This window comes from Malurus melanocephalus, unplaced genomic scaffold (assembly GCF_030028575.1).
Source record: "Malurus melanocephalus ecotype Western Australia unplaced genomic scaffold, MMel_1.1 scaffold_244, whole genome shotgun sequence".
Classification (NCBI taxonomy): Eukaryota; Metazoa; Chordata; class Aves; order Passeriformes; family Maluridae; genus Malurus; species Malurus melanocephalus.
This window is the reverse complement of record NW_026623476.1, coordinates 29,544-55,667: the sequence shown is the minus strand read 5'-3', so window position 1 is coordinate 55,667 and position 26,124 is coordinate 29,544. Positions and strand designations below refer to the sequence as shown.

The 26,124-nt window shown below is 46.7% G+C and overlaps 2 protein-coding genes across 2 annotated transcripts; one reads left to right on the top strand and one right to left on the bottom strand.

Moving 5' to 3' along the window:
* Window positions 1-2,495: 2,495 nt before the first annotated feature.
* Window positions 2,496-14,738, top strand: ANKDD1A (ankyrin repeat and death domain containing 1A). Its single transcript, XM_057375290.1, has 15 exons — window positions 2,496-2,652; window positions 5,008-5,111; window positions 5,568-5,666; window positions 6,263-6,361; window positions 6,673-6,777; window positions 7,019-7,117; window positions 7,530-7,628; window positions 8,761-8,859; window positions 9,205-9,303; window positions 9,508-9,606; window positions 10,177-10,275; window positions 11,583-11,678; window positions 12,639-12,840; window positions 13,543-13,674; window positions 13,917-14,738. Exons 1-15 carry the CDS (start codon window positions 2,619-2,621, stop codon window positions 13,976-13,978), a joined length of 1,527 nt encoding a protein of 508 aa, XP_057231273.1. The 5' UTR covers window positions 2,496-2,618; the 3' UTR covers window positions 13,979-14,738.
* On the bottom strand, window positions 14,736-25,856 carry SPG21 (SPG21 abhydrolase domain containing, maspardin). The gene is made up of 9 exons (XM_057375291.1): window positions 25,801-25,856; window positions 22,826-22,919; window positions 19,205-19,366; window positions 18,323-18,403; window positions 17,569-17,714; window positions 16,949-17,057; window positions 16,406-16,513; window positions 15,896-16,036; window positions 14,736-15,598 (listed from the first exon to the last, which is right to left on the bottom strand). The coding sequence occupies exons 2-9, from the start codon at window positions 22,886-22,888 to the stop codon at window positions 15,476-15,478; spliced, it is 933 nt and encodes a 310-aa protein (XP_057231274.1). The 5' UTR covers window positions 22,889-22,919; window positions 25,801-25,856; the 3' UTR covers window positions 14,736-15,475.
* Between the last annotated feature and the right edge of the window lie 268 nt (window positions 25,857-26,124).

Below are 26,124 nucleotides of genomic sequence, written 5' to 3'. Positions count from 1 at the left end.
GAGATCAGCAYAGAAGCCGTGGGTGATGAGTCCTGGCTGATCCAAGCTCTGGAAGACAATGACATTAACAGTGGCAGGTTMAATCCAGACCACTTTCCATCCAAGGATTTCTTACAGTATAACAAAAGGCTAGCAAGAGCCAGAGGTCCCACCTAAGGCTGGGATGGATGATACCTCCATAGTCTGTGCAAGCAGGGATTATTCCCTGCCCTATTCAGGGCTCTTTCCCCAGCCCCCAGGCACTAGGATACCCAGTGGGAAGGGCTCAGCCCTTCTCAGTCATTCCTGCTGGCACCGTTCCAGTTTGTCTGAAGACACTTAAATATTCATCGAGAAAGAGCAAGACTCTGTCTTGCCGGGTGCACAGACTGCTCTCCGGGGAGACSGGACACCTGCCTTCTCCACTCCCTGCTCCATCAAATCATCAATTATTTAAAATAACAGGAAAGAGCAAGAAAAACTCTCTGACCAGACATGCTTGCAGCCTGTTGTTTACAGTGCTCTCTGGGGTCTTGTGTGGCCCGAGGTTTGCATCTCCCCTCCGGCAGAAACAAGGATCAAACCCAGCTTTCCCCTTTCCTCAGGGAGGATGCTCTACCCACTAAGCTGTTGTACAAAAGAAGGGCTTCCCCTTAATCCAGACCGACCTTATGTTCGCTTTTCCTACCAGAGACAGTGTCTCCTTTTTTTTTTTTTTTTTACTTCAATTTGAATAGAAGGCAAACAAAACACAAATCCAAATCTCTGAGAGCAGCAGCTATCCATAAACCCCCACACATTCTGTGTTTGCTCATGAGCTTAGGGTCCACCTCCCCATTTCACAGCTGGCCAGGCCAAGCCATGGTTGTCTAACTGCATCAGTGAGCACTTGGTTGCTGAATCCCTCGGTGATGGGTTTCAATGAGGTGCAAACCAGCGTCTCCCTGCCCTGAAGAAAGTTCTGGTGTAGCTGTGCCCACAGAGGAACATGTTTGGAGAAGCAGAGGGTGTTCTGCATCTCTGTATACCCCGAAGACATCGCCTGCCTCCCCCCATCTCCCACCACACCAAATGCCCCACACTCTCTCACGGGAGCAGCACGGACTMACACAAGGCTCCCTGAGACCTGGATGTACCCCAAAACGGCCCAGAGCCCAGGGAACAGCCCCATCTACACCCGGGAGTTTATTGCTGGAGCAGGAAATGGTGGCAGGTGAACAGCACTGGCACCCTCATGTGGTGACAGGCATCAGAGTGAGATCACAGCCAAAATCGGAGATGCAGACAGACCTCTCCAGGGGGACTTTTCCAGGGAGTCCTAACAAGGCCCCCATCTGTGGGCCAGCATGGTCCAGGGARGGAATACAAACCTTATGTCACCTCTCCCATCCTGAGACCAGCGGCAAAGAGTCACAGAATGGTCGGAGCTGGAAAGGACCTTAAGGGAGGCTTCACTTTCCATGGGCAGGGGACACCTTTGGAATAACCCGGGTTGCTCCAAACCCCATCCARCCTGGCCTTGGACGCTTCTAGGGATCAGGCAGCCACAGCTTCTCTGGGTAACCTGTGCCAGGGTCTCCCCACCCTCACAAGGAAGAACTCCCCAATATCCCATGTAACCCTGCCCTCTGTCAGTGGGGAGTAATTCCCCTTTGTCCTGTCCCTACATCCCGTGTCCCAAGTCCTATCCAGCTCTCCTGGAGGCCCCTTTAGGCACTGGAAGGGGCTTTATAGTCTCCCAAGAGCCGTCCCTTCTCCAGGTGAACAGCCCCAGCTCTCCCAGCCTGGCTCCAGAGCAGAGGGGCTCCAACCCTTGGAGCATCTCCATGGTCTGCTCTGGACTGGCTCCAGCGGCTCCACATTCTCCTGATGTTGGGCAGTCCTAGAGCTGGAGGAAGTGTTCCAGGGGAAGAGTCCTGTGGGGGACCCACAGAAACASATCTGATTCTCCCCCCCCAGCCTCAGCTCAGCCTGGTTCCTTCCTTATCATACTATCAACATAGATAAGAAAATAAAGGACAAAACCAGCCCCAGACGCTGAAACCAGAGAATTCACTAAAATTCTGAGGGGAAAACCGTTTTGCCCCCTCCTGCACCTGCTGAGGGCCGGGTAATAATAAGAGCACCTCATTCCTTGGAAACACCAAACACTGAGCCCCACTTTCAGGAAAAACAAAAAAAAACCAAAACAGAAAACAACCCCCCGTATTTCCTACTGATTAGAAATCCTCTCTTCCCAAATCGCTTTGTAAAAAGAATTAAATTAATTTTAAATTAAACCACCCACCACCTGGAAGCAGCAGCACTCAGCAGCCCCGCGCTGAGGTGAAGGGCGGCACCTGGCCCAAGTGGCGGCAGCTCGATGTCCCCCCTCTAGTCATCCCCAAACGGCCCGAAAACAGCGTCTTTGTCGGAAAATGGGCTTTATTTCATGATCGTTTGCTTTAAAGAGCAGCAAAAGAGCAGCTGTGCGGCGGCGAGATGGAGGCGGGGACGCGCCTGAGCCCGCCCCGAGGCGGCGGGGACGCGCCTGTCAGCCCGCCCCGAGGCGGCGGGGACGCGCCTGAGCCCGCCCCGAGGCGGCGGGGACGCGCCTGAGCCCGCCCCGAGGCGGCAGCGCCGGCCCTCTCTGTCGCGACATGGGCGACGATTTGGCATCGGACGGCGACACCCGTGAGTGAGGCCGAGGCGGGGCTGCCCCGGCGGGGTGGGGAATGCAGCGCCGTGAGGGGGAATTCGTGTGGCGGGGGTGAGGGGCAAACCGAGATGCTCTAAAGAATAACCGGGCACGTGAAAATCCGCTCGGGAACAAAGCAGGTGTATAAACCTACCCACGAATCAAGACTGCTGCTGCCCCAAAGCATCCTGTACCCCTGGGATGATGCACATAACTTTGGTACCTCTCGCACTTGGGGGTTTTGGCTCCCTCGGTTCCCCGGGCCCCATCCCGGGTTGTCTTTGTGTCCCGCAGCCCCAGGTAGAGCCCAGTGGATGGTTTTTGCACGTTCCTTTGCATGTCTTTCACCTCCTTTGCTGCTTTTCTACATCTCTTGCATAATAAACTGCCTGTGAGTTGGTGCATTGCACTGAGGGTAAATAATTTAAAATGTTTTCCACGCTGTTTGGGATAACTGAATTCCTATGCAGTAACACCAACTGTGAAATACCCTGGAACTTGAGCTTGAAAGAGAAGGGAAATTGCTGAATACCCGCTGAAATGTTGCTGTTGGACCGGTGCATGCCATGATGAGGAGCACATTTGCACTTAGAGAGAGGCTGTGAATTTTAAATCAGAGACTCAGACCATCAAACTGATACTCATGTGTTGCTGGAAATAAATAAATTGCGGCTCCTCTGGTCTTAGCGATGCCAGGTTTGTTACTGCATGTTCATAGGTTGTGGAAAGATTAAATAAGTCAAGGGGTTGTTTGRCATCTCTCACCGATGATTTGTGACCATAAAATGTAAGAACATGTTTCTGTCACCTGGCGAGCAGGGGCAGCAGTATTTGCTCAATTGAAACATAGGATTTACTCCACTGAACGGAGATAAGCATTTACAGGGAGGTGGTATGTGTGTCACCACTGGTGTCAATCATTAACAAAAACTCARTATGTTTTTCACAAGTTCTCCTGATATTTCCTCTCAAATGAAGGGTCCACATGGAGTGAAATGCAATCCTGTTAACACACCTGATCAGGTGATAGCAGAGTCTTAATGTGCAGTATAGGAAATCCTGTTTCTGCAGAAATCARTGCCAAATCCTACTGCCTTCATTSTAGCAGSAAGTTTATGGYRCTCTTGAATAYAAACTCATAGATGACCATGTCTGGTGTTAAGTAGACAAACACACTGTTGAGTGACCTGCCTAGCATTAAAATTCGTGTTATTAGTGTTTTTCTTGAGCTAAAGTTTTTWTGTTTGAAGGTAAGGGGAATGGAAAACTGGAGGATGACATTGTACCTCTGTCGCTCTCAGAGTCCACAGTAGGGATGCCTTTCTTCTGTGCTGATTAATAGTGCTATTTAGGCAGCAAGTCTCCTGTTTGTCTCCCTCAGTGTGGTGGAATGGGAACAATAATATGTTTTGATGCTTTTTGCATGGCACGTGATTWGTATGCAGTTGATATGTTGGAACAAACTGAAGTTGCACTGAGCCCCTCAAACTACAGCCTGAGCTCTGCAGAAGTGTAGAAGAGAGCAGAGCCTCTGGGCCAGCTCTCCAGTGGCATGTGAAAGGCCAGGGGTCTGATTCAAGCACTTCTTGAAACAATTCCCCAGAAGCACTAGACAGAGACTGAGTCCAAGAAACACTGACATCAGCCTTGCCAAAAGTCTTCGGAGCCTCCCTGTCAGGCTGTGTCCGTCACAGCCTTGCTCTTGTTTCTTGGCAGGAAGGTTTATTCGMTCAAGGAGAAGATTGCTGGGGCAAGGCCCAGTGTGGAGAGTAAACACTCTTAAATCATGCCTAACTGTGCAGGACAAATACTGCCAGTCATGGTAAATTATGTGCAGAACTGCCCGGTTTATTAAGAGATGCAACACTAGTCACAGGCCAGGCTGGCAGTTTTGTACTGCTTGGCTGGTTCAGGTTGCCTGGAGGGGGACCATGTGTAAAGACCTCCTGTAGAGCAGTGGGATGTAGGTGGAAGGATGGAAGAGAGGGTCTGTGTCATCTCTCAGAGCCTTCACACTGATTCTGGGTCTTAGAATGTGTCCAGATGACATGGACCTCATGGATCAAAAGGTTTTRCAGCTGGAGCAAGTCCATGAGAAGAGAAGTAGGTAGGACTGGAAGAACACTAATGTGGCACAGGGATAGTCAGGGAAGGAGAGACTGKGGGAGAAAATAAATCCATCAAACTGCCAACATCTGTGGGGCTGGGATCCTTGCTGGAAGAATCTTTCTGCAGTCATCTTTCACTGAGGCCATGGGGGCCGGTGAGATGAAGGGGAGGTTTGTTGGGGCATGCTGCACCATGCTACTTGGCAACCCTGTTTTAATGCTCACTCTTCTGCTCTGCTGCAGTGCTTCAGTCAGAGAAGGAGTTCCATGATGCAGCGAAGCGAAACGACATAGCCAGAATGGAGGAACTCATCAGGAGAGGAGTTGACATCAAAGCCAAAAACAATGTAAGTCCTGGGTTTTTCCACCCCTAAGCTGCAGGAAGTGCTGAGGGTGCATTTCAGAACTGCAGCTCCTTAATGCAACTCTTCTCATTGGTGCTTAATTTGTCAAAGCTTTAAAATACACCAGCCAGTGCCAAATCGGGCCTGTGGCACCCAAGCAATTTTCACAACACACAGAGCCCCCCAGTATTATTACCCTGTTTGTCTGTCCAYTGATGGTCAGCAAGGTTCTTCACTCCTGTGTTATTATGGTCCAGAACTGCAGTTCCTGACTGGAAGGTGACTAACACCTGTCTGCATGACAGGGGAACAGAGGGATGTGTCCAAAGAAAACCCTGCACAGTGTGMRAAATTCAGGCTCCATAGATGGCCARGGATATTTTGACCTTAAGCAAGGCTGGTGGATACACACACACACTGCATWCATCAGCCTTSCCTGTCTCTGTCCTTCCCTTCCAGACGGAGCGGAGTGCCCTGCACTGGGCTGTGGGAGCAGGGAATGTGGATGCTGTGCGACTGCTCCTGGATCACGATGTCCCTGTGGATGATGAAGACAGTGTACAAAGGCGACTCCCCCTTGCATGTGCTGCAGATGTGTTTGGTGTTCGGGGAGCACCAGGGACTGGGTGCTAGTCCTGCAGTTCTGGACTGCATCTTAGCCCTGGGTGGGTGGGTGATACAGGGTTGCACACTGCACCTGCTGAGCCAGGGGCTGGAACAAGCCTTGTTTGCACGTGTGTCTGTGCTCCCTATTTTGGCTTTTAGCTTGCCTGCACAGTGATTTGGAGTAGGCTGRTAAAACCTGTGAAGTTGTCTGTAGTGCATGATGATGCTTGGCTTCTTCTGGTTGTATTGATGGGGGGCTTGTGGGAYGGCAGTGACAGCCAACAAGTTTTCTCTCCCCCATACAACCAGGCTAATACACATAATTAAATAGGAAGCAGCTGTCAAGAGGGGTGTCTTTGTTCAGCTGCTGCGAATATCTGTGAGAGGAATAATAATAATTGGAGAAAGTGCAGCTAAAAAACAGTGAGAAACAAATAGATTTGGGAAACTTTATGAAGCTAAGGGGCTAGCTTTCCTCCGGGAAAAGCAGTACTCTGGGGATGTTTATTGCTGCACTTTAACAGTAAGTCTCTCTCCTTTTTGCCCAGTTTGGAATGAGTGCTCTTCTCCTGTCTGCCTGGTTTGGCCACCTGCGAGTCCTGCAGATCCTCGTCAATGCTGGGGCCAAGATTAMCCGTGTCAATAGGGTGAGGGTCTCCCTATGTGGATCCATCACTTGGCTCTAGACAGAGATGCACACAGCTTCTTCAGCTCACGTTTGTGCAGTGCTGGTGGGAGGAAAGATGTTACAGAAATGGGAAATGGGTTTGGTAAATGACCAGACCTTGTTTGGGAAAAGGAGTATTAATACTTCAGTCATAACTTGCTGTCTGYACCTACAGGTGCAGGGAGGGATGAAATGGATCTCTGCTAACAGGAACAGGTTGTCAAAAGAGACTGACTGTCCCACCSTCTTGGACTTACTTGTTAAATGAGCAGTCCTTTATCTCCTCTCCAGAGTGGCAGGAACCTGCTCCATTGTGCAGCTCAGAGGGGACACATCCAGGTTGTGGAGTTCATCATGGAGGACTTGGAGGATGTTTACATGGATGAGACAGACAAGGTAGGAATGCTTTTCATGGCTTTGTTTCATGAGGTCTGGTCTTGCTTTGCTGAGCTTAGCAGGAATGTTGCCCTTGGTCTTGGGAAGAGAATCAGAGTCAGATGCTAATCCCAGAAGTCTTCCTGCAGAGTGAGCTTGGGGATGATGAGGATTCTGGCTCTGGTCAAGCTTCTTGCAGCAGATGATCTGATGCTGTGCTTTCTGAACCTTTTGGACTGTGCTTCTCTGTTTCCTTTCAAAGATGGACAGGACAGCRTTTCACCTGGCCGCAGAGTACGGGCATCCGGAGGTGGTGGAGTTCCTCATTCGACTGGGTTGTTCTCACAGTGCCAAAGACAAGGTACAGGCACAAAACCACRTGCAAGGGAGGTGAAATCCACAGATTAGGGGATGTAAAAACCAGGGAACAGGATGCCAARTGAGGCTCATGCGGGCAAGTTGTCCACAGTTGTAACTATGGCTATTGTATGCCAGGGCTTTTCTTCCCTGTCCACTTCAAGCYATTTGCTTGCTCAGCCCATGATTTCTCTCCAGGACTTTTCAGGCAGAATACACAGCAACCTTGATGGACCATGYTCCACTTTAAGGTAGTTGGGCTTCTTCCTTCCCTGCTGTAACTGCAGGAAGATTAGATCCCTGCTACTGGTTACARCCTCCTTCTCAGCCACGCTGGATATACTCTGTGCAAGGTTGTGGTGTATGAACACTCAGTCCTGTGAGACATATATTTATAAAGTAATGTTTACTTTCAGGAAGAAAATACAGCATTGCATTTAGCTGCTAAAAATGGACACCTCTCTGTGCTGGAGAAGATTATAGATGTCGGAGTGGACCTTGATGAAAAAAACTCAGTAAGTACATTTCAATTAAATCAAAACCACATCAGTTTTGCCCTTTTTCTCCCTAGAAATACTCTTCTGCCACAATCGTCAGGCTGAAAACTCAGTATTGACAGGAGAGATCTAGAAAATAGCTGATTTTATCTAAAGCCTGCATGGGTAAATGCAGGTCATGCTTGCAGAGTGTCGATGAAAGGCCACATCTGTCTTGGACCAATTTCCAGCGTTAAAGTGTTGCCTTCTCTTCCTGCTGTATCTGCTCACCTACCCTACCACTCCATTTAATCTCCCTTTCTCTCCCTGACCCTTGTACATTCAAGTGCCTAAATGGTTATTGAGTGTGTTTCAAACTAAACTTCACTGTGCTTTAAAGTATTGACTTAGTCATTGAACATATGGACCTTCTGTTTGAGATCTCTCTTTTGATAGATCTGCTCTGGAAAATTATGTGGCTGGAACACAGTTAATGATTTAGATAGCAAATATTGGCYTAGTATAGCTGTTATTTATTCTAGGGCACACTCCCAGTTAAGTTTATCAACATTTTTTTAAGTCTTATTTGGTTACCATCTTTGAAAAGTGTATTTGATTGTGATTAAGATATGAAGGAAAGGGGAAGCCACCTTCTGTGGTAACAGGTAGCATTTGTCACCCACCCAGATGAGCTGCCCTTTGTGCAAAGAGCAATAATGAAACCAGATTAAATCACTTAGGAATTCTGCTTGCTTCTGTTTTCTGGTAATGAAATGAGCTGCAACCTTCAGAAGGGAAAAGYGGTGATTGAGGGTCATAGGTTTCCAGTTCTGTCTCTGGGCTATTCCAGGAAAATGRTTTGTCTTCACTGTCCATGTGAAATCCTTTTTAGTTTATTGATGGGCTAGAGGGGTGGAAAGATGGTGAACACAATGTCTGTCTTGTGGCCCAYAGCCAGTGACATTCAGGACAGAGCAGTACTCTGGTATGTCTGCGGCAGAAAATTGTGTCCTCTGTTTTCCTAACAATCTGTTGGAGATCCCTGGTCCTCAGAACTGGTACTGTAACATGTCACGGGTTGAGAAGATAGGGAAGAGTCTGACTGATTCTGCTGCTCTGCCTTGGCTTTGTCTACAGAAATGCTGCTTGTGTCCTTTCTTGCCTTGTGCAGGAAGGACTCACGGCTCTGCACCTCGCTGCTGAGGGGGGACACAGCCACTGTGTGAGGCTGCTCGTGGAAGCAGGTGCTGATGTCAATGCCCAAACCCAGGTGAGCTCCATGGAGGTGATTCCATTCCCAAACCCTACTTTGTGGATTTATGCCCAGACCTGTGGTTTCCCAGGTCAGCTGTTATCAAGAGAGCACGTGTGGAGCCCTGCATTCAGGAATAGCACAGGGAGTTTAGAGGAAGGTAAACGTGGTTTTGTACAAAGAGGCAGGTGAAGATCTCTAGGATTAGTTTGGCTGTGGAGACAATCGCCATGAATTTGTCAGTGAAGAGCCATTGGACTCTTGCAGGAGGGAGCAGGGAGCTCTCTGTGGACAGCCTGTAACAACTGCAGCCTCTGGAAAGAATCCCTGAGTAACACTCCTCTCTTCTGACTTGCTTCTCAGAAAAAGATGAACTGCCTTCATTATGCAGCACTGCATGGCTATGAGGAGATAGCCAGGATCCTCATGGATGCAGGAATCCGCATGAATGCTCTCAATCATGTAAGTCTCCCTCAGTGCTCTTACCACTAACAAAAAGGTGGAGCTGCTCAAGAGCACAAAGYAACTCTGGAAGGACCAGAGCTGCAATATCTCCATCAGCCCCTAGTGCAGACTGGCAGCTGTTATAGGACATGCTGGGCACACAATGGTCCTTTTAGTGCTAAGAGCCAAGCTCTCCCTAAGTGCAGGATCTTCTTTCCACAGCAAAATACATCAGCAACACACATCGCAGTGCTGCAGAACTTCCCAGCCATGGTGAAGCTCTTCATCAATGCAGAGTGTGACCTTGACATTCYAGATAATGTAAGACTGCAGCTCCTGTTCTTTGTCTTTGAAATGTGAACCAGTTTCATGGGAGATTTTATTACCTTGGGGACAGGGTTAAAGAAGAGTGCTTTAAAATGTGGAAAACCTGGAAGTGCAGCTTAGGAAATGTGAAACCTGTGAAATTATTCTGAGTATTGTAGTGAGGTAATGGCTTGATGGCATTCAATACGAGGGCTATGCTGTGTCCCCTGCAACATTGCATGGTCAGGCTCTCCTCCTTGCTGGAAGCAGGTAGGAAAAATTTCAAGATGAAAGATATTCTTCAAAATGTTTGGAGGGCTGCAAATGGGAGGCAAGCATGGAGGTATCTGGTTGTCTCACCYAATTGTAATTTTCTGAACAAGGGCCTTTGTGTGGCTTGTTTYGGTTAATCTTCATTCTTGTAGCAATGTTCTCTCCTGATGATACCATAAAATTGACACATTYTATGTTTGATTTTACTAGTTTCCGTTAAATAGTCCCAAGGTTCCTCCTTCTRGTATTCTGTCCTTTCAGCCTCACATTTGTCCTTCTCTGAAGTGTGGTCCTTTCTCCCTCCTTCTGCAGAGGCAGCAGACCTCACTCCACATCGCTGCAGAGCACGGCAGGCAGGACATTGCTGAGATGATTCTCATTGCAGGAGTTAATCTGAAGCTAACAGACAAGGTAAAGGTCTCCATGKGTGAAACAGGTTCTGTGCAAGTATGGAGGGAAAATATAGATAAGATGGACTTTGTCACTGTTTTTCATAATTTTCAAGGAAGGCTAGTAATAGTAAAAACTGGMTATTTCCAGGGATAAGGCCTTAAAAGGCTGCTAAGTAGGTTATTTTGATATGTTTACCAGGAAAGAAGTGACTGGTTCTTAGACAGGTAGAAGACAGTTCACACAATGAACATTTTCCTTCTCAAAGTTGTTCTAGCTACCATGCACAGTAATGTCAAAGATTTCCACAAACAATGATAAATAATATGCGTCAATAATTACAGCACACATTTAATAGGTTGAAAGGATATATTTGATRTAGATCTGGTGTGGTTCTACGTCTTTTGCCATATAATAAAATCAACAGAACAAATTTTAGAGGAATCAGGTAAATTGTAAGTGGCCTGAAAAATATAGTTTGTGCCCAGAAAATGCTGGAGGGCCTTGGGCAGAGATTAAAATAGTGTTTGCCATTTGCAGTGGTTTAGAGCAAGTGCAGACCTGAAGCCACCTGGCTGAACTGGCCTTCAGCTGTGGAATATGTTCACCACCTTGCAGCACTCTGTGGAACTGCAGTGACACTCAGCACAGCTGACACATTTCACACTTCTCTGTGTGCAGTTTGGTTTCTGCTCACATCTGAGGCTAGAACTGTTCTTCCTGGTRTGCGTGAGCTGACTCGCTGTCCTTCATGGAGATTTCAAATCTTATTCTTGTCTGCTTTATGATTTTAGAAATACGAATCTGCCCCGCCCAATCCAAAATCATATTCATGAAAGGAACCTAGTCACATTTTCATAGTCCCATCAGCCTGTAGTTCTCCTAGGAGACCATTTCTAATCATGTGTATCTGGAGCCTATAAAGTTAATGAATTTGTATAAATCACTTTGGTTTCATGTGTCAGCAAACCTGCTGTGCGAAAGGCTATAAAATACCTTGGATTGCAGAGCTGAGCTGGTCCTCTGATGACTGCTCCCATGTTGGTGGGTTGCAGGAAGCTTTTCCAATGGCACTTGCAAAAAGGGCAGATCCCTTGTAGCAACAGAAGAGATGCTGCAGGGCCTGGAAAACCACTCCCCATACCCTGAACACAGGAGCTTGATGCCAACTCACATCTGAGTTGTTCACAGGTGGAGAATAGGTCCTGGCTGGGTTCAYTGGACTCAACAGTCCATGTTCCTGCTGCTGCAGGTGCTGGGTGGGCATGGAGATTGTACCTCCTAAGTTGCAAAGTCTTTTCCAGCTTGTTTTCCCTTTCTAATTTCAGCAAGGGAAAACATCTCTGGATGTCGCTGCCCGAGGCAATCACATCAACTTGGCAGACATGATTATCAAAGCTGATCGATTTTACAAATGGGAGAAGGTGAGCAGCTTACACAACAGCCCCCATGCTTTCTCCTCCCCAGCAAGACTCCAGATACCAGCTGTCAAAGGAAAAGAAATACAGGACATCCCATGACAGCCTGACCTCTATTTTCATCCCCTTACTTAAGGAAAACAGAAGTCCTCACCATGCCAACAGCATCTACTTAAGGCTTTCCTTATTTAAAAAGTCCTCTGTTGTWAGAAATCCCAGGCTGCACTCATGGGAATAGGGGTTTTCAAAAATTATTTAACAGCTGTTCCCAAAGGGATAGAATTAGTTCCTTTTCCCAGAAGGAGAAACTGAAGGACTGAGAGGGAAAATGCTTGGCCCAAGGTCACCAAATGGGATTTTGAGAGTTTTTCAGCAGTGGAAGGAGAYAGCTCTTGTTGGAGTCATTCAGCCAACTTACCCCTCCAAGTGCAGCYTCTTAGCCTGTGTCCCCTCTGAAACCCAAGCCTATGCCCAAACCAAGCTGAGCAGAGTGATCTGGAAGTACAACCAAATGTCACATCCTCTGCRTGTTCTTAAGATCTTGGACATCTTCCCATGCCAGTCCCTTAGAGCAGGAAAAAAAGGAAGGAAAGGAGGGCACGTACCTGTGGCTCTGGTGCCACTTCAGGAGTCAGGCTCTGTGTGTCAGGCCCTTGCACTGGATTCCCATTCAGCCTTTTTGCAGCCTGGCATGTAAGGGCTGTGAGCACGAGCTGATGTTGCAGAGAAGCAGGAGATTTAATTAAATGATTCTGCACCAAACCCCAGATAAAAGGCAATGGAGAAATGCARAATCGTGATCTGCATGGGCTTCCACTGCAAAGTGACCATTAATGGGAGTTCCAACCCTGATTAGCACAGAGTGAAATGAGAATAAAGATAAGAACAAAACCCGCACATGTGGGAGGCTGCAGAAGGACAGGCACTGCTGCAGCTCCCCATGAACCCCCTGTTCTGGCTTTGCAGGACAACCTGAACAGCGACTCCAACTCGGGGGTGGCCAAGCACTTGACGTTCAAGCAGGATCACAGGCTGGAGACACAGCACATTCGCTCAGTCATGTGGAGATTAGCCACCAAGTACCTCAAGCCCGGGGAATGGAAGAAGCTGGCACAATACTGGAAATTCACGGATGACCACATTAGGGCCATTGAGCAACAGTGGACAGGTATAAAAAAACTTCYCRGGTATTTTCCTTTCTTCCTTTGGASTGTGTTTCTGGGAGATAAAGCTGCAATGAGAGCAAAGCGTGAAGAAAACCAGTTGGTTTATTTTAATCCASCAAAAGATGAGGTTAAAAATTCTGGTTTTGCTGAATGTGGAATTACCTCCACACTGGAATTTATCTAGGAATAAAGCATGCAAGCAGGGAAATTAGTGGTTCATTGCTCACTCCTTATGAAACCCTTGCCAGGCCTGTGAGTTCTTGTACAATTCTTGTTCTACAGAAAGAAGAAACTTGCTGGTTTTACTTTTTTAAGAACCAAGAAGGCAGTGAATTCTTTATAATTTAATAGATCCATTAGCAGAAGCAGGGTCTGAGGGTCAGAAACAGATCAGTGCTGGTTTGGCTGTTGTAAGGACTCTGTAGTTTGGTTGACATGAGCAAGAGGCCAAGCTGTTCTCTGAAGACAGAAACTGTATTGCCATGARAGGCTGTGCAACAAACCCAAGCTTATCCACGGCCACTCCATTAAGTTCCACAAATCCAGCAATCACATCACAACCAGGAATTAAAACCATACTTTAGAGCCTCCTAGTAAAATCTAGAGAGGAGGGAGGGGTGTGAAACCCACCAGTGCAGAAATCCACTCTGGTCAGARTTGTACACCCCGAGTGTGGGATTTCATCTGTGCTTTGATCTTGCCAGGCACKAAGAGCTACAGGGAACACGGCCACAGAATGTTGCTGATCTGGCTTCATGGTGTGATCACTGCAGGAGAAAATCCAATCAAGGGACTGTATGAAGGCCTGGTGGRCATCGGGAGAAGAGATTTAGCAGGTAATGCTTTTGTCTTCCTTCAAATAATGCACACTGAACATTATTTGAATCAATTGACCCAAATGCTGTGGTTAGACAACATAACACAGAGGAAAACTTCAGTGAAGCCACTTTGTGCAAGCTGAAAGCACCTGCTCTGCCCCCTTGCTTCCATTACATGTAATGTCTTTCTCTRAAGTTTGACAAATGAACAGATCCTGCCATGGCTTTGTATGTCTATGCAGCAGATGATTCTTTTACAGAAAGCATCCGGAAAAAAGCCAACGCAGACCCCACATCTCCACGGAAGTGCWCAGCAATGTGACACCAGGCACATCCTCAGCTGGACTCGGAGCTACAAGAGAAACACTCCTGCTGAGAGAAGGCAGATGCAACCTAAGGGCTTCTGTCACAAACAGCTGCATCCTGCAGGGGATGACAACGGTAAAACAAATACTCATGGTCACAAATACTTCTACACAGAAGAGATTTTTATCAGCRATTTCATATGGTCTGGGTACTGTAATGAGAATTTGGTGAGTGACCCTCACTTGTCATACTGCATCAGGAAATCTTAGTTTTACTGTAACTTGTCTACAGTACATTTTTGTATATAAATCTTTATTTGTCAAGTTTGTAAGTTATTGAGGGCAAAGCCTTTGTTTTCAGGAATGTTCTTTACTTACCTTATTTGTGGGGGGGTGTCTGTCACTTATGTCTTAGGTGTGCCCATAAATTCCCACCATAAGAGGAGACCTTAAGCAAAATCAAAGCAACTATTTGGTCCTTTTGGAACCTTAAGAGGCTGTGATCTTTAATGCTCTGACTTGTTGCAAAAAGTTTGAGACGTGAACATATACCATTTATAAATGTAACATTAACATATACTGTTTATAAATCAAATAGGTGWCTAACCTTTTCAAACCATCTTTTCAAGAGATTAGTTATCTACAAAGCCTCTGACAAAGACATCATTTCTTTACATCCCAATTTGACCTGTAATCCTTCATATTTATTTTTTACAGCAGCTCAAGGGGAAAATKATGTTTGTATTTCAATAAATCTAGATTTTACCCTTTAAAGTTGCAAGTTATATCTTGTCATCTTTATTGAAAAAACACKACAGCATTCTTAGCTCTAAACCAGTACACTGTTAAAGTTAAAAAGTTTGAGGGGAATTCAAGGAGAAGGTGGTGGTTTTCTTCATTTCCAGAGGTATCTGTAGAGGCAAACCAGGATTGCAGTGAGCTCAGCTGCTGTTCTCTTGGAGTCAAAACAAGAGACACTTGCTGAAAGTGAAGTTTTATTGAAAACCATTTTTAAGCAGCAAGAAAGTTAAAAATTCAAATGCTTTATTTCAAGTAGAAACAAACTAACTTACAACACAACGTACGAAGCAAGTAAGTGATGGCAACATTGACACTTAAACACCTTTTAAATCAAATATTCAACAAAAATATATGTCAGCTTATAAGTACACAATCTGCATGTGATAATATATACAGCCGAGTGAAAAATATAAAAAGAAATACCATTCTGCTTAAGAACATGATATAGTGAAGACTTTGGTAGAAAAAATGTCTTTATTTTTAAAAGTGTAGTCTTCAAAGATGCTTTCTTGAATCCAAAGACTAAAAATTAAASAGATCTATCCCATTAACTGCTGGAGGTTGCTGTCCACGGGTAGTTCACCGACTGCTGATCCTGTTGGAATCACACAGTGATCATCGGCTGACACAAGGGAAAAGGCAGAGTGGGAACAGTTGATTGTACACAGGAAGACCACCAARCCAATGCCTCCACTTCACTGACAAGCCCCAGCCTACTGCTCTTCTTGCTCATTGCTGGTGTGAAGGCTGATCTTTTGGACTTCCAGCTCTTCTGCACTGACCATRGAGGGATCAATGGCTGCATAGCGGGTCCCGTGGAACTGCAGCAAATGGATCTGTTGGACATTGGAAACAACACAGAAATAGGTGTTCTGGTAAAAGATAAACATTACTTCTGAGTACATTTTGTAAGGATGAAGCCTTGGCTGTGGAGTACAGGAGTTCAGCAAGAGAAAACCCCYGAAGTTTGCCCAGCGTGGACACAGCTGCTCCCAGCCCTGCCTTTGGTATCAGCAGCCTCAGAGCCAGAGCACACAGAGCACACAGACTGAGSGAAGCCAAGAAACAAAAGCATACTCAGGAGTTTCCTTCTGCTGTTGTGGCACATTCATGGAYTGAATTCAGGGACTTACTTGAATGTACAGGTTGACCTCAGCACTCCTGCAGAGGTAGGGGAAGTTGCCTCCTGTTTTGAGGTGAGCTCTTCTAGCATTGGGGTAAAGTTTATACATTTCTTCTTTTGCTTCCGTCGAAAGAGCGCTTTGGTCRAACACCTACGGAACAAGTCCCAGCAGTGAGTTCTGAACCTCAGATTGTGTTGTTACATCAGACTGGCTGCATGCTGCTCCTRGAAGAGACCCTCAGCTTCTTTGTGGAATGGTGTTAATGAAACAGAAAACAAGCAAACCTGGGCATGGGCAGCTAGAAAGCCAATRCTGTGATACTAAAACATGGCTGTGTTACTGCGGGGAATATCCGATCCACAATGTGGCACTGATGAGGCACAGKGCTGCCCAGGCAGCAGAAGGCTTCTCTAAATAGGAACTTACATGCTGCAAAACCTTACAGCTAACAGAATATCAAAGCTCACCTGCCAAGGGGAGGAGATAGCATTTAATAAAAAAAAAAAGAGATTCACTTACATCCATAATAGTTACAGGGATGTCTCGGATTTTGTGAGGTTCTACATAGGAGTTCTGGCAGTTGAGAGTGAGTCTTGAGGCAAGCTCACTCTGGCCCAGGCTCTCGAGCTTGCAGTAGAGAAACACTGATTAACAACATATTTCACTGCAGGAAGTTAATACAATATTAACAATACAGCCAAAGAGAAGAKAGTTTTAAAGGGATGAAGGTTACAATTCCAATTTAGTATTATACATAACACAAATGCTTAAACCATGTTCCATTAGTAGCTCCCACTCCCARAGCATGGCTCACAGATCTATCCCAGCACTTTCTCCTTTTCCACCTCAGTTCCTTAACTCCCTCTCTTGACTGACACAATAAACAGAACTAAGGAGAGGCTCAGTGCATCAGTTCAACTGCTGGGACTGTGACAGTCAACATCTGCTAAAGATCCACTTCTCACTCCTCCCTCATGGGTCAGTGAATCAAGAAAGCAGAAAAATCTACAACCTCCCACTCAGTAAATCTACAGTGACACCACAGCCATCACAGTTACCTACCCTGTCCACCATGAAATCAATCCCATCGGCCATTTCAGGATCTAGAGGACCAGATGCAAAATTCCCAAGGACAATTTTTTTCAGCATAAAAGCAGGCATCAACCAAAAGCTAAAACAGAAACAAGATGTAACAGTATTTTCAAGCACCAAGGACTCAAATGTCACGATGTGTTATAAATGCTCCCTTTCCTTACATAGGCTTTGTGCTTTAGCTTCAGATTAAATCCTTGAAGAAACTTCAAAAGCACAGAGATGGAAAACCTGGCAGCTTGATGTTTGAAATGCTCTCAGCAGCTTTTAGTTTTACATGGCAAGAATATATTTTAAACATGATGAACAATACTCTTCTTGCTCTRAATGGTTTTGTTAGACAGCAGGCAGAGTTCTTAAATCTGACCACACATCCACCGAGGATCACAGAACAATTTGTCTAATTCCACACTCTCAATTGTTAACATTTTCATTCTCCTTGTGGTGTGCCTTTCACAGTCACAAGTATTCCATCCCACACCTTCCTCCCCCAGGCTGGAATCAGGTTAGACACATATCCAACTAATCAGTGTGACATTTCATTGCAAAAAAATTAATGCCATGAATATGCTTGTCTCAGCCTTCTTTACCTGTTTGCTGTCCACGTCTGATTGAAAATAGAAGTGTCACTAAAGGCATTACACAAGATCAGAGACTGGACTCTGGGAGATTTGTGTGTGTATTCAGCAAACTTCTGAGCCAGAAAGCCTCCCAGAGAAGCTCCAAAAAGGTGAACCTAATGCAAGAGAAAAGAAGAAAACAAACAGATGATGTTACTCTTGTGAAATATGACCTCTGAGCACAATGTTTCTTTACAAAAATAGGTCATTCTAGTTTATCTTGTCCTCATAACCCATTTTTTCAAAGAATCACTGTTCCATTCATCTCCTGGTTTTATGTGCAATATGTGATAAATAGTGACAGAAGGAAATGTTTCCCACAGATTCACAGTGCACATTTCTTTGTGTTCATCAAGCTTAAGAAAAAACCTGAACATTTCGCTTTGTTCTCTGTAGCTATTCCAGTTCCAGAGACTCAACTGTGGTGTTCTGTGTTATGTGAGTTAGGAAGGATAACTTCCACAGSATCTCACAAAAAACTGAAGTTAACCCATACAATTTAACAGGCCTGGAATAGCAGTTGAATTTAGGCCAAGTACAACAATTTCCAAGGGCATTCACCTTCAAAAATAAACTAGTTTCTATGTGAAATTGCAACACAGCCYCTTTTATTTATAGGCCGTATTTTTGTGTCCTATTTTTCCCACTGGCTCTTAAATGACTCTTTCAAACATCAGGGTTTTTTTGCAGCAATTTGTCCACKTCCTCATCTTTTAGCACTCACTTTATCCAGCTGAAGGTGGTCTAAGAGTTTCCTGAATCCATCACAGAACTCCAGGTGATCCCAGTACACCGGATACTGCAACTAAAATAATACAAAGTTAGGAAAAACTAGCTGAGATCAATCTGCTTCAAAGCTGCAGCAGTTCTCACATTAAAGGTTTCAAGGCAGCAACGTGCCCCTCCCGCATTGTGAAGTTCCTCTTCAAGGTCCCCAGAGCCCAAGGGTGCAAACAGCTCCCCCTCATTACACAGAAACACAGAGCAGGGTTTGCTGGGGAAACTGCAGCATTGCCTCACTCTGTGATCACTACAGGGGAGGCTGSAATGGTTTTTCAGCAATTTTTTAGCATGTAACAGATACAGAAATCATTAACTGCTGCAAGAGACAGTGGTAGTCATAAAGCCAGACTGTTTAATATATYGTACAAATCAACCAGTTCAGTTTGGCTCAGGAGCTGAGAAGCCCCAGAAGAGCTGGATGGTAGGATTTAAAAAGTGAATAGCATCTGTAGCTGTTCTACAGGCTAAGAACCATGTTATCCACCATTCCTAAGGAAAACATGGAAACCCTGAACTAACTCACGTGTTTGCCTCAGCTAACAGAGATGCAGCTGGAGGCAAAAATGACTCGTGTGCAAGACACACAGGGGGCAAGGTAGGCTGAGAAGTCAGCAGTGTGTATGGACAAGGTTTTGGGTAAATGCTGCTGTGGACATGCAGCACATTCCAGTCTGGATCCACACACTAACTACTCTGCARTGCAACTTAACACCAGTTTTTTTGTGGATTTCCTAAGTCCAAACTAAGAATTTCATTATTCAACCTCTGATCAAAGCAACAAGCCCAAGWACACCACCTCTGACACAGGACTGAGAATACTCACAGCAATAACTCTGTAGCCCCATCCAGTCAGTGCCAAAATTTGCTGGAAAAACACATCTGCAGTTCCACTCACAGGAGGSAGAAATATGAGTGGGCAGCGAATGCTCCTTGGTCCTGCATCGTACAATGACCAGACTTTACTGTCGTCATCATCCACTATTATCTGGGAGGAGAGGCACAGAGGGGAGAAGAAACACAAGACAAGTGAGGTTCTTCGGCCAGCTTCCAGGATTGCTTCTAGAAATTTCCAGCATCTAGTAAATGTTATAATACTCAAGACMTTCTTTTACTCTTCTTCAGGCTGTTTTGTAACTGGAATGACAATGTGGACACAGCTGGAGCAGAGCTGTGACTATGGACCATCTCACAGTATTTTGTGCATTGTGACATGAGCTGTAGAATAAAGTGCAGCTCAGGAAAGCAGCCAGGCTCAGGGGAGACCCAGGAGCTCAGTTCAGGGTACCAAGAGCAGCTGCTGGAGGCTGCAAGAGCCAGCACTGCCCCAGGGACAGCTTTTTAAACAACCAGTGACATTGGTGTCTACAGACAGAAGATGTTAGAGCTCTGGATCCATGCAGGGCGGGGGAATTAAGCAGCAATCACCACAAATTATTGATCTGAAACRTTTACAGCTGCCTGCCAGCAACACACACACACAACTCCCAGGGCTGCACTGCAAGTCTGACCTGGAGGAAAAAAYGCTTCCATCATCTGGCAGCATCTCAGGAGCATCTGGATTGCCCAGGACACATGGCTGGTGGCAGGAGATTATCCACACACGAGGTGCTATCCTTTKTGAGGATATCCTCATATGGTACTACAAGTCCTAGCAAAATTAGTGTCTTCAAAAGGGTAAGAATTGGGTCTTCTTTTTTAGCAGCACTAAAGCCTGACTTGTTTTGACAGAGCCTGTTCTACCAGCAAACTGCTTTCTATATTCCAGATGTTCTTTCAACTCCACAACCCAGCAGAAGCTGCATCATGTACCAGATCAACAAACACAAATCTCTGGGGAAAGCCTGAGTCAAGCAGCCAGAATTCACCTCCCCTSTATCAAGATTTTATAGCTTTTTGMACAGTAATATACAAGCACAATTTGCTTTTCCAACCCAGCAGTTAAGCTTCTCAGCAATCAGAGAACACTGTATCACAAATCAGATTTGCTTGACTAACAAATCTGCTCCTAATAAAGCCAGTATTTCAGGCTCTGGGAGCATGTGAGGAATCACATGAATATGTTGTTTTCTAAAGTCTCTATAAAAAATAGAGATTGCATACCAGAGCTTCCAGACCACTGSAACCATTTAAACATAAACCTTGCACAAAAGCTTTCCCAATCCCCACCACAACAACCCCTTGCACACRATCCTGGGCTCCAGGCCTTGCTGCTCTCAGCTGTCATTCCATCAGCAATACTGGATCCATTCAGGGTGGCTACAACCAAGTTTACCTTTAGGAGTATTTTCAAAGGCAAATCATACTCTTTGAAATAACAGCACCAAAGTTAGTTCATGCCAAAAGAGCTGAGGCTGAGAGATAAGGTTTCCTTCCTTGAGCCCAGACAATGAATCAGTGGTTGAAGCACTTGTWCTGTTGATTTGCAGCCACATGCTGGACAGTTTAGCTCCAGCTCCTGAGCTGTGTAGGTTAATTGTTGGTTTGGGAGGTTACCAACCTTTTACTTGTCCTGGTCCATCAATCAAGATCACCTAAAGTTCACACAGAGGGTAAAATCTGCACTGCCTCAAAACAAAGAGCAGAACTTTTTAGCAAGGCCAGCGTGTCCCTTGCTGAAAACTTTYAGCAAGGACTCAGATAAGATAGCAAATGGTTTATACACATACACAGACACATATGGAAGCACACAGACAAGGCAGGAAACTTGATTAAAATGTTATTTTCTGTGCTGTACTTCCTGTATCTGCCAAGGGCAGGAAGGAGCTGTGCATTTCCTGTGCCTGTCAGAAGAAACATCTCAGCCCATTCCCAAACAAACTGCTCTGGCTCTGCTTCCCCAAGTCAATCTGACAGCAGTAACCAAGGCTGCTCATTCCTTCCTCTGTACTGCACTTTTAGAGGGATAATGCAAGCAAATGTATTCCCAAAGATGGCTTCAGAGATTAATTATATCTTCAAATTGGGCTTTAAAAAATTCCCTCTCCAATAACTGGGACAAGTTTGTTTATTTCTATCTTCTTCATGGCCCACATTCACCACTGTGGCATCATTAGCCTTTGAGCAGACAGAAGCACTCAAAAGAGTAAGGCATTCCCTGGTCTGAAGGTCACCAGGTCACCATCAGCWTCACTTTCCACACATCCCCTGTTATGAAATGCTGAGCACTGGCAGCAGCTGAAGGCAGTGGCAGTGACACCAACCTGCAGCAGCAGCACCATGTTCCCTCAGAACCACAACCTCCAGCTCCTCCCATTCTCCACCYTGCATCCCACAAAGCAGAGCCTCAGAGCACCCACATGTCCTTCTGCTGAAATAATGTCCCCTGGCTTTAGTGACCCAGGGAGGCACTGCCTGAAGGCAGCACTGTGGCATCAAGAGCCCCAGCAGATGGACAGCCAGAGCCTCCACAGAGCACATGGAGTCAAGCAACACACCTTTCTTATTTACAGGAAACACAAACTACCAAAATATTAACGAGAATCCTACAGGTGTAGAGGCAGGGCTGTCCTTCTGTCTGGCAGGAGTCTGGGCTGCTGCAGGTCACTCTGTAAGCACAGCCTAAGCAAGCCTGACCTGCACAAGGTGCACAGGAGTGCTTTCCTGGCTCAGGAGTTACACATTACCACTGTGCCCTCTGCCACTCAGCAGCTAGACAGCAGAAACTGGAGCCCTGCACACCTCAAACATTCTCCTGTGACTCACTGAAAGCAAGTGGGGAAATCCAAGCMAGAAGAGAAAGTGGTTGGGCAGTGAGATAAAGCTGAAGAAACCATCTGAGTTTTTCCAGTGTAAGGATATTCCCACCCTCAGGATGCTGTGTGCAGCCTGACTGCTGGCAAGTTGCCCTCAGACATTGCTTTGTCCTGAGGACAGCACCCACGAGGAGTGGAGGTGGCTCTGGCAGCTCAGTGCAGTGCCACAGCAGCTCTGAGAGGCCCCACAGTGATGGGCAGCACACCCCATTCCCCTGGAGCCCCTCCTCAGGCAYGGCTGGCACCAGGGTGGCAGCCACCACTGCAATTCCCTGCTCCCCAGCACAGGCAGAAGGGCCACACAGTGATGGGCAGCACACCCCATTCCCCTGGAGCCCCTCCTCAGGCATGGCTGGCACCAGRGTGGCAGCTACCACTGCARTTCTCTGCTCCCCACCACAGGCAGAAGGGCCACACAGTGATGGGCAGCACACCCCATTCCCCTGGAGCCCCTCCTCAGGCATGGCTGGCACAGGATGGCAGGCACCACTGCCATTCTCTGCTCCCCACCACAGGCAGAAGGGACCAACAAGAAGCATGTGAAAATGAAGGGGTGCTTTCATGCACTCACATGACACACAACAGCTCAGGAGATAAACCAGGTCAGCAGCACCGCCACAACTGCTCTGCATGAACTCAGTCTCTCCCCCTAAGAAACAAAAGGAGATATTTCACCCACAAGATGTGCTTACCTTTTTAAGAGGAACTGTGCTTCTGAACCAGTTATAGTCAGGAGAGACTTTAATCTCTCCCATGRTGTTTAGTAAAAATTCAGTTTGGGTCAGCCTGAAAAACAGAGCGAATGAGAAATCAATGCCACAGTTTCACCATGGGCAGCTCTCAAAAATTGTGCCATGTAAATAAAGAAGTGCAGGGTGATTTGCTCTTATCATTGATGGCACTGCCTCTGAGTCACACCAGTTCACTTTTGCTCAGTTTTCATCAAACCATGCAATTATTCTCCCAAGAGGCAGTCACCTGACTGCCTTACTGCACCAACCTAATGATGAAATGRTGATGCTTGTGTAGCAGCATTCCCGTGTGACAGCTGCAGGGAAAGGCAGTTGTGCTGCAGGCTGTAAGTGGCTTAAAAACCTAAAGCATGTTCTTGGTTTAAATTGRTAAGGCACTCCAAGTGTACAGCTAATAGATATTCATACAATTCTCTCAGGAGTTCACATCACAGACATTATTTCATGAACCTACTCAGYACTCAGGTCACGTTTTTCCATCTGAATAAAACTGACCCAAAMGAGTCCCAAAGCACATCAGGGGCATCAACTGATTTGAGGCTTAATTTACAGAAAATCCTTGAAATTKTAATTCTACCCACACAGAAGCAGAYTCTTGTGAGGAGTTACCAACGAAGCAATCCTTGAAGCACACCAATTAATACAGGACAAATTGATTCAGAACTGGGTCCACACAGTGGAATGCCACTAATTCCCTCCCCAGCCAGAATGTCCAAGCATACATAATGAGCATCTTATAATACTCCATTAATTAGTAATAAACACTGAAGTAACTCCAAGATTAAACTCTTTTTTTTTTTCAAAAGCAGCAAGACACCATTAGCTTCCATTTATACAACAAATGGCATCCAACACTTCTGAAGTTTGCAGACTCAACYACTTCACCCTGAAAGCCAACTGCCTCAGGAGATTATTTTCATGCATTCACACACAGGACCAAGCAYAGAAAAACAAAGAAACTTTTGCTCTTGCTACTTAACAGTTGCCAAGTTTAAATCAATAGGTTTTGTTTCTTAATTCTTCATAAAGTAAGAGCTTGTTGTGTTCTGTGAGTCACTCCAATTCATTTGTCCCTGCAGGAGAGCTGCCGGTGAGCAGMTTAACCAGTTTATAGGGTTTCAGCTGGATTAACAGTTTGTTACAATTTCCTCATCTTTCAGTCTTCATTTGTCATCTTCCAAGTGCAGAAAATAGGAATTTTAAAAGGGGAAGTGCTTTCTAAATTGCATGACAAACACACATCTTCCAGAGAGCACGTGCTACACCTCCCACATCTCAAGGTTTGAGCTGGGATGCTCAGCTGTGTGTCTATTGTTTCAAATTTATTCTCCTCCATATCATAGTCAGGAGGCAGGTAAAATTACAGCAAAGGTAAAAATATCTATTCCAACAACCTGCAGAGCAGGCACAAGGATGCCTTCCTGAACTAGGGGACAACAGTCACTGGAAAGAGGGAACTGTAGTCGAGACCAATTCCTTTCCATAAGCACTCATCAATGACTTTCTAAAAGCTCTTCAGCAAATGACAGTGTGACAAAGCTCTGGCAGACAAATCACAGGCAATGCCTTAAACCATACATTCTCTTGGACTGTTACTTGGGCAGGGCCAAGCAGCACAAGTCACAATCAGGGCCCCACACGGACACAGCAGTGCCAGAGAGGGAGATTTCTGCAGCTCACTCTGGCAACCTCTCTCTGCTGTGATCACCTCGCTGCTTCTGCCACCTCAGTCTTCCAACATCCTTCAGGTAATTGTTGGGAGCACAGAGCTGTGTCCAGCTAAGGAAAGGGCACCACACAGGTGAGCTTTAACCTGTCCCTGYACCTCACCTGGCACCACAGGGAGTTTAGAGTCGATCTGAAAGCTGAATTTGGAGCTTCCCAGTTCAGCTGTTATCCCTCATGGAAGTGAGCCACTGGCCACCACACCTGGGCTGATTTCCACTGGCTTTCTTCTGAAGGAGCATCTGTGATGATCACCACTCCTAAGGGCTGCCTTTCTTTCCAGGCACGAAGAAACTTCTCTTGGATTTGAGAATGTCCTGATAGTGAAATGTTTTGGTTTTTTTGTTTTTTTTCTCCTTTGCACAGAAATGCAGGATTAAATTTGTACACACTCATGTCAACAACTACTACATGTCCTTTTCAGCCACAGAGAAGCTGAACCATGAACTGAAAACAGAGACTCAGACATAGAACATAACCCAGTCCACAAAGAGTCTGCTACTGGTCATGACCAGCCTCTAAAGAGCTCTGCTTCATTTTCAGYAAAACCAAACAATCGGAAGAACTCTGTCCTCTTAAAAACAATTCCTCTGAGGAAGAATCACCTATGGATGTGCTCAGAGCACTTGGTAATGGTCTCCTTGCGAGTTATTCCACTRTACTAATTTCATATTCCATTCATTATTGACTTAGAAGGACAATGAGAAAGAGGATTTATGGATAATGGGACATGGCAGCAGCCCCAGGCTGCTCAGCACCCCCAGCCCCTGCTCCATCCCCCTCCTAACCACAGCTCTGCAGGGAGGAGGGGACAAAGCGCACTCGGAACCCTCAGCTGAGGCTTTTCCCTCTGCAGCCCAGGCTGAGGCAGCCCCTTCCCCAGAGAGACCCCCGGTAATCTGAGCCCCAGGGCGGGGTTTGGGCTCCCTGCGGGGCCCGGTCCCAACCCCTCCCTTCCCTCGTYCAGGGGTCGCAGAGCCCAAACGATAACCCCGCTCTCGCACAGCCCCCTCGTGCAGCCCTTGCAGCGCTGACACTGCTCCTCTGCAGGATCAGAGAGCAGCCGCTCGCCTCAGCGCCCGCCCGGCCCCTCAGAGCCCCCTCCCCTCCCCTGCCCGCGGGCCTGAGAGCACGGGCAGCCCCTCTCCACAGCGACCACCCCGCCTTCCCGATCGCTGCTGGGCGCTCACCGGCGGCAGGGCCCGGGCACGAGGAGCGGCACCGCGAGGAGCCGGAGGAGCAGGAGCAGGAGCAGGAGCAGGAGCAGGAGCACCGGGAGCACCGGGAGCACCGGCAGCACCGGGAGCAGCGGGACACCGGGACACCGGGACCGCCGCCGCCTCCTCCCGCCCCGCGCCGGGGCACCCGCCGGCCGCCACTTCCGGGTGCTGCGCCCGCGCCGCCCACGTGACCCCGGCGCGGGGCGTGGGGGGAAACGGCTCTGCCGCCATCGCTACCGAGGCGGAAATGAGCGGTGCAGGCGCCATCGCTACCGAGGCGGAAATGAGCGGTGC